This window comes from Seriola aureovittata, chromosome 10 (assembly GCF_021018895.1).
Source record: "Seriola aureovittata isolate HTS-2021-v1 ecotype China chromosome 10, ASM2101889v1, whole genome shotgun sequence".
Lineage (NCBI taxonomy): Eukaryota > Metazoa > Chordata > Actinopteri > Carangiformes > Carangidae > Seriola > Seriola aureovittata.
This window is the reverse complement of record NC_079373.1, coordinates 22557936-22573240: the sequence shown is the minus strand read 5'-3', so window position 1 is coordinate 22573240 and position 15305 is coordinate 22557936. Positions and strand designations below refer to the sequence as shown.

The 15305-nt window shown below is 40.3% G+C and overlaps 1 protein-coding gene across 2 annotated transcripts in view; it reads right to left on the bottom strand.

Moving 5' to 3' along the window:
- The window catches only part of znf423 (zinc finger protein 423), a 153234-nt gene extending 138999 nt beyond the window's left edge, over positions 1 to 14235 (bottom strand). For both annotated transcript variants that reach the window (XM_056387305.1, XM_056387306.1), the window contains exon 1: positions 12992 to 14235. In XM_056387305.1, coding sequence (XP_056243280.1) covers positions 12992 to 13031 — 40 coding nt within the window. In that variant the 5' untranslated portion in view covers positions 13032 to 14235. The remainder of the gene's footprint in view (positions 1 to 12991) is intronic.
- Positions 14236 to 15305: the final 1070 nt, after the last annotated feature.

Here is a 15305-nt window from a genome sequence, read left to right as displayed (position 1 = left end):
AGGTGGGGAAGGGAGGGGTACATAATTGCCTTCTCTTGTAGTACAGGCTCGGGAGTGCTTTTTGACTGAAGACACCAATTTCACGCTAAGGCATTATTTAGCTTGATACAAACTTGATTAGACTTTACAGGAGGAGAGAGAAAGAGAGAGAGACAGTGACAGAGAGGAAAAGGGAAATAAACAGCTTTGTGTCATGCCGCATCGCTGGCGGACAGATTAACTCACTCGTCACTCTCCTTCTGGGAGTAACAAGAAAAATATACACAGCGCGTGTGTGCTTGGAGCGTGGCTGGTTGTTTGTTTGTTTGAGTAGACATATAATCAAGCATCTTATCCTAAATGCAAACTGTGCTTTCCAGTTTTGAAACAACCCAAAATACCAACAGTCTGTTCCAGATTATTTTTGTCTTGCAACTTTTATCAAAACTGTGATTAAATTTAAGTCTTATATTCACAATAGTTCATCTTTGTTGGGTAAAAATTTTAGGTTTTTATTGTTTTTAAACTTTACAATTCTTTACAAACTTACCATCCTAATAGTTCCCCGCCACTTCCTGATAAAATGTTCAAGTAGTTAATGTTGCCTAGCAACAACTACAATTCTAGCCAGCGAGGAGAGTTTTTGCTAATATTGCTCAGCAACAGATTTTAGTCCCAAGGATGGAAAAATCAATCAACCAATGTTTGAAACATAGTAGTGACTCATTAATAAATAAGATATGAGTCAAGATCAAAATTATCAATATCTAGGATCTCTAGTGATAACAGGGCAGTCTACAGTATCTGTACATTTAAGCTTCAAGTGCCACACTGACTGCGCTTTGGTAGAGTAAACCCTCTGGCTCAGTATGCTGTCAATAAACAACAAAGTATTACAGATATTATTCTCCTAAAGAGAGCAATTATCTCAGCTAGTTAGTTATTTAACTAATTTTGCAATTTATTTCTTTAGGCTCAGAAAAAGTCCCAGAGAGGACAGGAGAGGAGATGGGACGAGAGTAGAGGAGATGTGACGAGAGTAGAGGAGAGGAGAGGAGAGGAGAGGAGAGAAGAAGAGACTGGATGTGCTAGTCCCCTGACTGCTTATCAACTCTGAATCTAAGACAGACAGTACTTCTGCATTTTTAAAATGGGCCTGCACTGACCAACACACACACACAGACACACCTTCACACTGTTCTCACCATGCAATCTCTTATTCTCTTTTTGCTCTACCACTTCTCCTCCAACACTGTCTCCTTATTTCATTCTGTCTTGATACAGGCATAAAGCTTTTATTAGGGACCAGACATACAAGAGAAGACAGCGCCTCATCCTCCTCTGCTGTTATTTCTACACAGTACAATTAAAGTCACTCTGGCTTTTCTGAACCTACGAGTGCAGTCATTAAAGTGCACATTTGCTCTCCTAACTTCAGCAAGATCCAGAGAAAAATGCAGAGAAAAGCAAACATGATATAAAAAGTTAAATAAATTTTAACTAATAAAAGTTTTTGAGCATTCTTCTGTGCTGACTACAAAACTAATTATTTTGCTGCCTGATGCTTACTATACTGTTGTGAGAAACATTACTTATTAGTTCAATGCTTACTGAATATCTCAAACCAAGTGTTACTTTAGCAGTTTGTTCTATTGATCTGCTGTAAACGTCCCCCTCATGACATAACAGAAAATGTTTACACTAAATCATTTTGAAAAAGCAATGACCAATACTCTGCTGACCAATGATATAACTTCATCACAAACTCACTCACTCACTCTGTCAAGGACATTTGGGAATGTAGTGCACAGATTAGACTGAATCTGCTGTACAGTGCCACTTGAAAAGAGAATATAATTTTAAGTTGCAAAAACAGGTCAAATTTAAATTTTCTTTTACATTTCTATTCTTTCTTATGCAGTAGTCTCTCTCGTTCTCTTGCTCTCTCACTTTCTCCTGCTCTCTCTCTCACTCCATTGTATGTGTCACAGCAGGACATCTTTGCCTTTTGACTAGGAGGTGAATGGAAAAGAGCTGGAAAAACCAACTGAAGACTCAAGCACCAAAAAGAACCATTGGTAGGGTATAGTGGGGCGCACTACAAAGACCCGGCAGAGTGTCCAACAAAAAAGAAACACAACACAAGCAGCTTGTTATGTTGAAGACTCCACGCTCTGAGGACAATGAACATTAGTCTGGGTCCATCGTCTGTGTGTGTGTGTGTGTGTGTGTGTGTGTGTGTGTGTGTGTGTGTGTGTGTGTGTGTGTGTGTGTGTGTGTGTGTGTGTGTGTGTTCTGTGCAAGGGCAACAGGCAAAAAGCACACTGAAAAAAATGAATGAATGAATGAAAAATTAGAAAAACTGTTTTGGGGCTTTGGTGGTTTATAACATATAACCCCCTTTTACAGTGCCTGTTCAAGACGGCAATGTTGCTCCTTTATTCCACATCACCTTTCTGTATAACAGGAAGGTACAAACACAGAAGGGGGGGGGGCCTTTATGTTCCGCCTTTATGCTGACAGCAGCAATAGTCACGGAGCTGGATGGACGTCTGTGTAAAAGGGAGAGCTGGCATGGCGGGACAGACAGCGATAATCACTGGGGGCAGAATTATGCTCGCTTTGTTTGGTTCAGTGTGAACAAGCTAAGGCGGCATAATGAGGGGTCGTCTTAACAGCAATATAGTGGGATCTCCATGTACTATTGTTACTGGTAGACATGCAACAAAAAGTGCTAACAAGATAAGACAGACAGAAAAAAAATCTTCTTAATTTACTCCTAAATATATACATGACACTTTCTGAAAAAAGGAGCACTCTCTCAGATTGAAGATAAATGGGATATGCTCAAAATTTACAAAACCAAAATTAGAACAGACAAAATACAGCAACTGCCTTGTCTCAGGAAAATATACATTTTAAGAAGATGTACCATCTTGTACCATGTACCAGCTTCTTAAAATGTAGTAAAATGTCTGTAGTCAATAGAAATTGAGAAAGAAGAAGTACTTTGTCTGAAGACCTGACTAGACCTATGAGTTTTGACCCAGTCATACTCGGGAGGTTATGCAGGGTCAGACCAGTAGGCATAAGGCTTGAACACTTCTTATACACACACACATTCTCCATTTCCCAAAAGTCACCCCTTCATCAACAGCAGTGTGTGCGTGTGTGTCAGAGAGAGAAGGGAGGGGAGGGTAGCCTAATAAATATATTATGCATCAGCCAGGTGTGCAGAGGGGCACTGCTAATTGCCCCCACCACTAATGTTTAATGTACAGAATAGGAAGGAGAAGGGAGGGGGGAGAGATTATGAGAGGAAGGGGGTAGAAGGCAGAGTAAGGGAGGGGGGGGGGGTAGGATGCTGCAGGAGAGGAAAGGAGGGAAGAGGGGGAAAGGGGCTGAATGAGGAAGAAATTACTGCAATTAGGTCCAAAATAATAAGCTTGTATTTGTGTTCCCTTACCAATTCTACATAATTTATCATAGATATGAATGCCTGCTGGCTATATCCACTTCAGAGTCTTGTCTGTGAAATCTGTGCATCTCCAAAGAGTCAACAACCTTTTTTCCAGAAGTAACACCCAATGCACTTTTAAAGCAAACATGGATTTTTAATGTTTAAATATTAAATAATAATAATAATAATAATAATAATAATAACAAACAATAATAAGTGATGGTTTAAATTAAGCCATAATTACTCCATAATAATGATTATGAATGAATTAATCATGTAATTAATTTATAGTAATGTAAAAATACCAACGATAGCTACTTATACTTTCAAAAGCTCACTTTTAACTTTTTTTAATCACTGTATATTAAATCCTTTTAGGGTTTATGAGCAATTTTAAGGCATCACTCTGTGCTATAGCAACTTGTGATGAGCAAGTTATCACATTTTACATAAAAGACAAAATGAAAGATTAAAAGATTATTAATAACAAAATAAATCTTTAGTTCCTTCACTAGTTAGGTATCCAATACACTTTAAATCAAGAGAACAGACACCACAGGACATAAGACTTAATTAAACAACCCAACCTAGACAGACAAATACACTGCAGGCAAATAGTCAGTGTTGAAGGAAGAAACAAGCATAATTTCTTAGTGAGAGACTGTGAGAGATTGTACACATAAATGCACACACACGGCCTTCTAGGAAACTTAGAAGGGCCCATGTCCTCTGAGAGTATCTCGTGATGGGGGATACGCGCCTGGCAAGCTACTTCTGGATTGACTGTGCGTGTGTGTATGTGTATAGTCACACCAGCATCATCTTTCTCGTCTAAAAAGATGAGGTTATGGGCATGCACAGAGCTCAGCTACACTGTGCTCGTGTATGTGTGTGTGCATGTGTCTCCAGAGGGGTGGTTGTGTGTTAAGGTCCAGTGAGTTTGCAGCTGATAAACGAGGCTAGCTAAGCCGCTACAATGGCACAGTCCTGGCCCATGATGCCCTGTTCTCACACACTCTCACACACATGAGTACATGCACAACCACACCAGGCTGGCTGCTGATAAGGAGTTGTCGCTGGCATACACACACCTCACTGAGGGACTTCACCCTTTTTGGACACACAGATGAATTCTCACACACACACACACACACACACACACACACACGCAGCTATCCTTGTTGGGACATTGGGCATTGACTTCCATTCATTATGGACAGTCTCACCCTAACCATAACGAGAACCTCAGAAATTAAGTTTTGCCGCATTAGGACCCGGCTCTGGTTCTCATGGGGACTACTGGTCCTGACAAGATCAGTGTTTATACCAGAAAAGGTCCTAACAAAAACATGTACACCCACACAGTACAATAAAAACCTAACCAAGCCTACCAGATGTTATGACTTTTTTCTATCCATTATATTAAACAAAACCAATTTTTTTACTTCTAAACCTGATGAGGGATGGCTCTTAATCTGGATTGATCAAGTCAACACCATTAACTATTGTTTGTTGTTTTCCCACAGTGTTTCATTGAGTTCAAATCAGCTCTCAAGGATCAAAAAGATCACGTAATCGCCAGATGCCCGAATGACTCAGAGCAGTGCACTGAATCACCAGAAAAACAGAAATGTATTTCAGTCGTATACATACAGTGCAACAGTCAACGCAAAGGTAAAGTTAGCTTCAGTTAGTGGTGGTGTTTTATTGGACAGAGTATTATTTCTTCTGCCTAATTTACATCCTGTTTATATGGAGACGCAAAATTACTGCAAACACGTAGAAATGTAATTAAAGTATGCCAATGTAGAAACACCACAAATTACTACCAACTTAATACCAATGAACCAGGATATCTCTGACACAATGTGAACAATAATATGTTTTTGTTTTATTTAGTTCAAGACTATTACATGATTCTATTACAACAATCAGTTGTTTCTACCTTTCTGGTGACTTAATGAAAATCAGAAAGTTTCCTTAAGGTCGTTAGAAAAAAAATATGTACCAAAACCTGAAGCTCTTTTCTAAGAATTACAGCCAAACACAAGAGCATAAGTTTGACTGCACTCCATTTCTCCACTTTTCAATAGGTCTTTTGCACAGGAGACATGTGACTTGCCAGAGCAGGAAAAGCACAGGTGCTACTAATACCATACTGGCTCCATTGTAAGTGTTCCAGTAAGTTATGATAGTGTAGGAAAACCTGCACAACACAAGACCTTGAAACTAAGAGCTGAATGGAATTCAGGCATCGTTCATTTTATTATTTACACCTCTGCTTTTCCTTTGTTTTCAGTGAAACGGTTTTTCTACTGAGTTCCATTCTACTCTCTGAGCCTTCAATTGTGCAGTAATTTGGTTTTAATTAGGAGCAGATCAACATGACTCCTGTTACATTCGATGGATGGTGCTGCTGGGCTCCACCAATCAACAATTACATTATCTTGTTTTGTCCTATTTAAAAAAAAACAACTACCAAAAACTCAAATCCACCCCCTGCTGAGGAATCAATGGAATTCCAAACAAAGCTTTCAGAAAGCCATTTAATGGTTGAGCAAGCCTTAATGCAAAGCCAATACAAGCTTTTATAAATGAGTAACTCAATGTGACTGTACACACACTGATTGTGCTATTGCTAAAACTATTTATAGCTGCACAAACAAAAATAAGATAAGCTATCAATTTTTAGTATTAATAAAAGCAATTTAAAAGCATCTAAGGTGCTTCAAACACATATACACTCAGATTAACCTGCAGAAAAGCATATTGTTGTCTTTGAGTAATCAAAGCCACATGTGTAGTGTCTCTGAGTTTTATAAGAGCCAGTCGCCCTATGAAAGGCTTTGTGCTCTGCCAAAGGGTGACATTAAAACTGATCTAATGGTAAAGCCAGATGGGGAGAGAGAGGCAGAGTGAGAAAGAAAAATAGACTGGAGAGTGAGAAAGGGGAAGAGAAATAAGAGATTAACTGTACTGTACAGTGTATTCGGAAAGTATTCAGACTTTCAGTTTTTCCTTTTTAATAAGTTAGCAAAAAATTCAGGTTTTTTTTTTGCCATTATGGGGCATTGAGTGTAGATTAATGATGGTTCAGGTTTTTATTTTAGCATAAGGCAGCAATATAAATAAATGTCAAAAAAAATATTAGAATATTTTCCGAGTGCATTATATTATACACACTACACAATTCCTCATACCGCTGCTGCTGTCAGATATAATAATACTAGGTTCCACAGCACTTATATGAACAAAAAAAAAAAAAAAACTTGTCATCGTCCCTGCACACATGACCAGCAATTTGCACTGGTCAATTTTATTTTTCCTTTGTAGGAGAATCATGAGTTGATTCAGCAACTATCAAACTGGCTTGTAACTTGATGACATTTCCCAGCACAATTAATTTTTACCCACATTCGCAGGGTTGGCGGTTGTTAATTTCAAGTCTTGAGTAGTTAATTGACAATAACTTTAACTCCAGGCAATGAATAATTACTATCCCAGAGTCTCTTATTAGATTTAAATCACATACTTACATGAAACATCATGCAGCCCTTGCCAGTGTAAAAAAGTAAGATAGTGTAGAGTACAGCTGAAATGATAAGTCCATTATTTGATTAGTCAAACAACAGAATCTGCAGCTATTTTGATAATCAAATTAATTTCCACTTATTAAATAAAAGTTAAAACTAATATTTTAGACAAAAAAAGCAAGCTGGAAAACGTTGAAACTTTTCACTTGCATTGGGTTTTGTAGACCAAATGATGAATCAATCAGTAGTGTAGTGTACACCATTTCCTCAATAAAGTAGCTGTGGTCCCATTAACCTGCTTAATGCGCAACTGCGAAGTAAAGAACAGGTAATGGAAACGTGATTTTCAAAAAAACACTTAAATGTCGCAAAAAAATGTTTACACTCACATGAGGTGGTTTTTCAGGCTATTCGACAAATCAATATTTTGCAAAACCAAAATGAAAACTTTTTTCCATATCTAAGTCAAATGACATGACTTGAGTGGTCACATGACATCCGAAAACATTGCAGACTATTATCTGCCAAAAATTCCTGATACGTGGCCACTACTAGATATAAGGGGTTTGCCTTTCCTTCAGTACGTGCACCAGATGCCTTCGATGAAATCGCTGTCCCAACAATTAGCAGATGCTGGTAATCTGTCGCCATTTATAATTGGAATTTTTATCTAAAAACCTCACTGTTCTTTGCCATTTGCAATGTTGTTCTTTGACAAAAAGTAAGTCAAACTCCCCAAATGGCAGAGTGTTAAATCTTGTGTTAACAAGAATAATAAATATTTCATAACAACTAAAACACATTGTAAAAACTAACTAAATAATTGTTTCAGTCAGTGTATGATCAAGTCAGGTTTTGGTACTTTAAAGTTTGCAATGATCAGTGCTATGGGAACAATTTGGTCAAACGTCAAGCAGTTTAATACATGAGCATGACACTGCACCTGTAATTACTGCTGGGTCAGAAGTGACTGTATGTCTGCAAAGACCAGCACAAGCAGCAGCTACAGTATCTATCTCACATCAGTCAACTGACTACAGACAAAAAAGTTCTTAATAATTCAACAAAAAATCTGTTAACACAGGAAAAAAATTTCATAAACTGGTGGAAGGTGTTCGAACCAAAATCAAATGTGAAGTGATGTAAAGAAGAGAGGAAAAGAGAGACAGGGAGAAACAAATAAGAGTGAGCAAGAGATGTAGAAAGGAGGAAATCAAGTGGAAATGATGCCATTAGCCCAGAAGAGCTCAGCTCACCACACGCCGACAGTAAACTCAAACCCCCCTCTCCCTCTTGGTCAAAGGACTCACTCGGCTCCACTAACCATAAACACTCTAAACAAACCAAGTAAATGCTAAAAAGTAAGTGCTCCCTCTTTTCTCTTGTCTCCAGTCTTCCCTGCCTTCCCTCCCCTCCATCTCCTTGTCATATGCGCTCAACTCCCGTTTAATGTCCTGCAAATGAAGCGGATTTATTAATGTGTAATTAAGTAATAATCATCACTACATAATGCATGAGAGACTCAAGGGGCTAAGAGCTGAGAGAGAGAGAGAGAGAGAGCGAGAGAGAGAGAGAGAGAGAGAGAGAGAGAGAGAGATAGGAGGTAGCGAGGCTGCCAGAGCAGACAGAGAAGGAGATTTTTGCTGCCTCGCCTCACTAAAGACACACATTAAAAACGGATTAATCCACTGAAATAATAGTTTGATAAGAGAGAAGCCGTGCTCTCTCATTTCTTTCTCCTGCTCACCCCTCCTTTTCTCTCACCCCATCAGCTAGTTTCATGGCCCATCATCGTGCCATTAGTCCTTGTTCAATTAACAGACCGCAATTAGTTAAGTCCCCCTATTGTTGACAAGACCTAATCACTGTAAAGGCAGGACTGGTCAAGTAAATCCATCAGAGGAACTTAGCTGCACTGCTGAAACTTGGAGAAACAGTTATATGAATACTGCTGTTTGTTATAGTTTTGATCAGGCTTTTCTGTGGCTATAGTTTCATTAAATTGGTATATATACATACATACACATATACATATATATATATATATATATATATATATATATATATATATATATATATATATATATATATATATATATAAATAAAAGAACATAATGAACATAATGAATTGATATTGTCACAATGAGTACAATATTTTTCATTTGTTATTTTATCATTTATTTATCACGCTATTGAAACCTACAGGCAAAGGGTATCAATACAGAACTGCATTTGCAAAAACAGCAAAAAAGTTATTAAGTTTGACTTCTTAAAAAAATTAAACGTACCCTGAAAAAAAGGAATTGTTCAAATCAATGGGTACTAAAGTAATGTACAGATTACTGTACTCTCCATCCCATTGAATATCGGCCCAAGCCCAATAGGTGAATTGTGACAAATCAAATGAAAGTGATAATAAATATCTATGTATCACCTGAGTATCAGCTAAGAATTTCTTTTCCATAGAAAACTATTATTTCCAAGCTAGGGCCACTCTGAGTCAGTGCAAATCTATAGCAGGAGATGGATGAAGTGGGACTTTGTGCTTGTTTGTTATTGTTTTAGCATGCCTGGCTGGCCAGTAAGTCCGTGAGCAAGCCAGCCAGTCAGAGTTGGGTGAGCAGGTGAAAGACGGAAGAACATGAAAACACAGATAATCCCCCGGCGATGCTCACCTCGTCCTGGCCTCCATCACTCCCTCCTCTCTGCCCACTCACCTGCTCCTACACTGCCCCCGAACACCTCTCCTCTCTCTACCCTTTACCCTTCACCCGCTCTTTCTCCTCCATCTCTATCTATCTCTCCTACAACCCTCTCTCATCTTCCCCCAACACCAAGTCTTGCCAAGCTGTCAGAGGGGCAAGGTGTGGAGGGCAGATAGCAACACGCATGTACACACACAGATGCATCAGTACACATACACAAAACACACGGTGCTTATGCAAGCTAGACCACAAGGGCTATGTTACCTTTGCTGCACACACACAGTGGTGGTCGTCTGCCTCAGCTTTGCTTCGCTCTGCTTCGCTTGGCTGCCTGACTAAAGCTAAGCTCTGGTTATCCAGGCTGCTGAGGTCTAACACACACACACACACAGACACACAAGGCAGGCATGTCCATGATGCATGCAAACACAAATATAAGAATGTACATCTTGCAAGTATAATCATGCCCACACACACACACACACACACACACACACACACACACACACACACACACACACACACACACACTGACAGAGCAATGACAGAGCAGCAGTGGACAGATTCACTGGTCCACAGCAGCTGATTTGTCCACTGACAAAGTGCAGCGAGCATCAACAACACTACAGCAGGAGGCAATAACAACCACATTCAACCACATCATTCAGATCAAATCAACAATTCATACAATGTCACTCGCATGCTGAAACAATAAGTAGATTAATAATTGATTTTGGCCACTTACAAAAAATTATCTATCAGGAGTGTTTTAGTCATTTCTTTAACATTTGCTGATTACAGCTTTAAAAATGTGAGAAGTATCTTCCTTTTCTCCATTCTTAATTTATGATCATTATAAAGTCAATGCCCTATTGTTTATTTTATACTGTCGGTCAAATAATTTGAAGACAAAAGTTTAGACTCCGATATATATCCTTCAATAACCATTTAGCATTATATTTGACACTAAAAGATTAGTCTTTTTTATCAAAAGCAATTGCAGCCCTTCTCTGAACAGTTGATTTCCATTTGCTATTATTTGCTGTCAAACGCAATGGCCTCCAAGCATGAGTAGACCATGTATTTATTGGTCTTCATACATAAAAAACAAAAATGAGAAACACATGAGAAAATGAGAGAAACAGCCCGCCAACCTACCAAAAAAAAAATTTTTAGACAATGACAACTACCACAAATTGTAGGTCCTTTTGTGATCCTGTTAGTTGAGCGCAAGATTAACAAATATTGGCAGAGCTCGAGTTAATCTACTGTATCTGCAGCAAAACAGATAAGTTGCCATTTGCGCATATGTGCATCCATCAACACATTTAAAGTGCTTTTTGTGGCTATTCTAATGCTACTTCTTATAAGAGTCTAAGAGTGTAGAGAAAGAAAGGAAACAGACTGTGTTGCAAAATCAAATCATGAGTCAACCCAAGACCACAAGTAAAACAATATGTGTACACCATAGTCCTTTCTCCAAAACACTTCACAAATTAAGATGCATGCCAAAACTAGTTTCAATTTTGGAGACTCTCTTACTTTCCTTAAAATTCCATCTTTACAAGATGCAATATCAATTTAGTGCATCGAGTATTGTTTTTGGCTACAATTGGCAGTTATACCTTTAACAACCAATTCAAATTTTATTATAGATATGAAGATTGGCCGTATCAACTGAAAACTGAAACCAGCTTTTCAGTTTATTCCTGAGCAGACTGTGGAATCTGTAGGCTTATACATCACTCACAATCATATCCTCTTCCCTGTGACCACCCTGTACGTCTGTACTGTGGACTTAACTGAAAAACAACTGCTCCTTCAACTTGTCAGTTTTCCTGCACATAAACCGTAGCCCACAGTAATAGATGTTACAATCACAAACGTATCCCCCAGTGAACACAATAACACGCACTGTCAGTACTTCATGTGTGGCATGTACGTAGCCGCCTACTATTGATAAAATGAATCCCACCCCACCTCAGATGAAACAGGCTTAACTTCATACCCCGTAGGAGTGGCTGAAATCCTGCAGTGAAGATCATGCTGCTAATCAAACTAACCACCCAGTTTGAATCACTGTCAGAAATCTGCTTCTTTCACAGATAGTCACAGAAAAAGGAAAGTCTATATGATGGGGGAAATGGAGGAGGGGGTGGCAACCACATGGTCAGTTCGTCCCGTTGCCCATCTGGGTCCCATAAAGGAAACATGGAGGCCAAGGCCACCACATGCCCTCATGCATGATGCCCACTCACCCATGCACAGCAATGAATACTATTTCATGGGAATGGAAACTGAGGCTTCATTTTGAAAGAATAAAAGGCAACTTTTTTGATATAAGGATTTTCAGAAATCCCTTAAACAATTTGGATTTTAATGAATTTCAAGAATATGAATGTGTCAGTAGAAGTTCTGCATCTGTGTCCAATCTTTCAGGGCATTGTTTTAAAGTAGGAAGGTAAATCTTCCACCTTTTTGAGAAAAAGTCAAATGTCCAGATGTCCATAAAGATTCTAAAATATCAGATCAAATGCATGTAAGCCTGTGTAGCCAACAAGCATGCAGTGTCCCTTCCTTAAATAGTTGGGGGCTTCAACCTTTGAAAAAGAAAGTGGGTTTTAAGTCAAATTTTGATCATTGTTTTGGTGTGAATAGAAATGTGAGGGACTGTACAAACATTTAGAGTGAGGGCTAAGTGACTTGATGGGGTCAAACAGTCACATTTACTACAACAAAGCAGCAGTGTGCAGTTTAGGACAAGTGCAATAAATCACAACATGTGAATAATCCAGACTAGTGGCCCATTAACCAAGTGAATTACACAATCCAAGCACCCGAGAAGCCATACTCCAGTGTATCATCTTTCCTGTCCTGACAGTGTGGCAGCTAATTGAAAACAATTAGCCTGGTGGACCAGCGGACACAGAAATTACAGCTCTTTGAAAGCTTATTTCTGACATCGACAAGACCATTAGAAACAATTAGTAGACGGTAAAATTAAACTACGGCACTTGTCTTCCCTTTTAATCACTTTAACAGAGTCGTGGCCATTTACAAACAATTACTGAGCCAACACTAAAAGTGACCTTACACGCTGATTCTTAACGTAAGTGACATTGATTTACCTTTGATGTAAAACTAGCTACACACAGACTGCCTGCGACCCTTTGGGGGAAATTAAATTAAATTAGCTGACACAAGGCACCAGAGTTGGGAATGAAAGCTTGGTCATGGTTTTGGTCGTTGGCTTCAATCCTCACGCCAGAATTAACTGTCCGTTCACATGAGGCAGAAAATAAACAGTTTCTTACCTTTAACTGAGCGCGGCTTGGCCTGTTTTCGTCTAGACATCTCTGGTCTCGAACTGCTTTTTTGTTTTTTTTAATCTTTAATTGTTTTTGTTCCGTTCCGTGTTTTCAGCTAACCATACAGGCGAACACAGTCAGGTTATCTTTCCTCCTCCACTTCGCTGATGCTTCTTCGCCTGTTGCAATGCGGCAGCTTCAGTGTCTGAGTGGGTAACGGTCGTTAGTCCAACGACAACAAACCAAACACACCGGGAGTGAAGCGGCTGGGAGGCGGCACTCGGCTCCTCTGGTGCGTTTTCTTCTTCGACGGTCGCTGTGACTCGCACAACCTGTAGAATAAACGGGAACAACTTCTCGTTGTTGTTCCCTTCTTCCCCGTCACCGCGACGCCGACAGCCTCGCTTTTTTTGTGTGTGTGTCTTCTCTTTCGCTCCGCACGCGCTTTGCCTCTCCGGTGCAGCTCCGGACGCTCGTGCCGCTCCGACTTCTTCCAGCACTAACGGACCGGGGCGCGAGCTGCCAGCCACGCGCGCCTCAAACACCTGAGCAGGTCCCGCGCGGTATTAACTAAAAGTGACAGCGGCACCGTCCGAGTGTGAGGTGGCGGTGCCAGAGCGGTACGTGACGGTCCAGGTGAGGAGAGGCGACGGAGAATGTTTTGGGAAATTGCTTTCAAAATGAAACGTGGCTTCTTCCCCCGCACTCCTGGCTTCTTCGTTGGTGTGTGTTTTTTTTTTTTTTTAGTTTATCGAAACTATTTCAGTCTGTTTGGTTTTTCATTTCCCTCCTGGAAAGCGGCACCGATCCGAACCGACCAGCCGTCTATGTTTCGTCCCGCTATTCTACACTAGGCAGTGGTGGTGGTGGTCTGGTGGCATGGACATTGCGCTCTTCCCCTGCATCTCCACCCCGAGGGGAATACTGCTTTTACTACCCACGCTTTCTTTTTGTTAATATTTCCCAATGCACTGCCGGCGGTATTAATAGCAGCCTAATATTTCTACCAGTCTAACCCTTCGCTAGCCTCTGTCTCCCTGCTTTTTCTTTGTCCTGACTCTGGCTACCAGTCTCCCTCCTCCTCCTCTGCCTGCCTCTGCTGGCGGGGCTGCGGCGCAGACACACATAATAAAGCCAAGGCAGGCAGTGCTTGGCTGGAAATGTAGCCGCGTCCCAGCAGGGGGATGTGAGAGAAGGGTCCCGGCGGGGGAGCGCTCTGATCCCGCAGGGAGCAGCTCGGCACAGCCCGGGTTGGCTGAGGCAGAGAGGCAGGAGAGAGGCAGGCAGGGCTGATGGAGAGAGAGAGAGGGGAGGCAGGGGGAGAGTTAGGCAACAGCGCCCAGCTGTGGCCGACTGGCACAACTACAACAGGGATTCAGAGACTACAGAGGGAAGAGACAGGGAAAATGTGGATCGGATTGAAGTGGGATGTGGAAGAGGTTCTATAGGTTAAAATGTGTAATCAGTAACTTCGATTACTGATTGACAGTTGACAAAAACTCAACAGTGAGTGGTTATGTCATCGGCTGGTGAGGTATCAAGTTTTGAATACAGACACTGCTCAGCTGTGGAGGATAGTGCTATCAGCCAGCAACCAGTGTCACTACCTGTCACAGTCGCAAATGACAAGACAGCGTTTTTCATCTCTAGCTGTGATCAAAAGTGATTTTCCATCATTGTGTTGCTTGGATATCTGTATGCTGAGATGAGCAATGGAATAGCTGTGAATGAAAATACTGTGTTATGGGTGGACAGAGGAAACAAAATAGTGATGGCAAAATTTGGTTGTAAGCTGTAGCGTAATGAATTGCCACAGCATAGGCCTGCCTGGAGTTACTGTAGAGTTAAATTGAGTTCAATGAAAGTTATTTTCAGTATTTATCTCCTTTAATGCGTGTGCTGTATTCTGGCTGAGCAAGATGTGGAGCACACCTTCACCCAAATTTTGTCTTATAGCTGTGGTCAGCTTGAATCATCATAAAAGCATCAATATAAGTTGACTTAGGGGCGATTTAAACAAAAACTGGTTCACATGTCCTATAATTTGATAATATGCAGACATTCTTCACTTTGTATTATTGGTTTCTCCTGTTCAGCACCTAAAAGTATTTTAGATGTCCAAATCTTTCCTCTCTTTCAGAGTTTGGGTAACAATGTTATACAGAGACACTGAGTGATTTTGTGTGAAAGCTTCTCGCTCTCTACACTCCTAATGCCGACATGACTTTGAATTTGATGTTTTGCCCCTTATACATTTTTATAGTATTTTAGTCCAGAAATTCAGAAAAAAGATTTAAGCAGGAAAAGCAATACTGAGCTT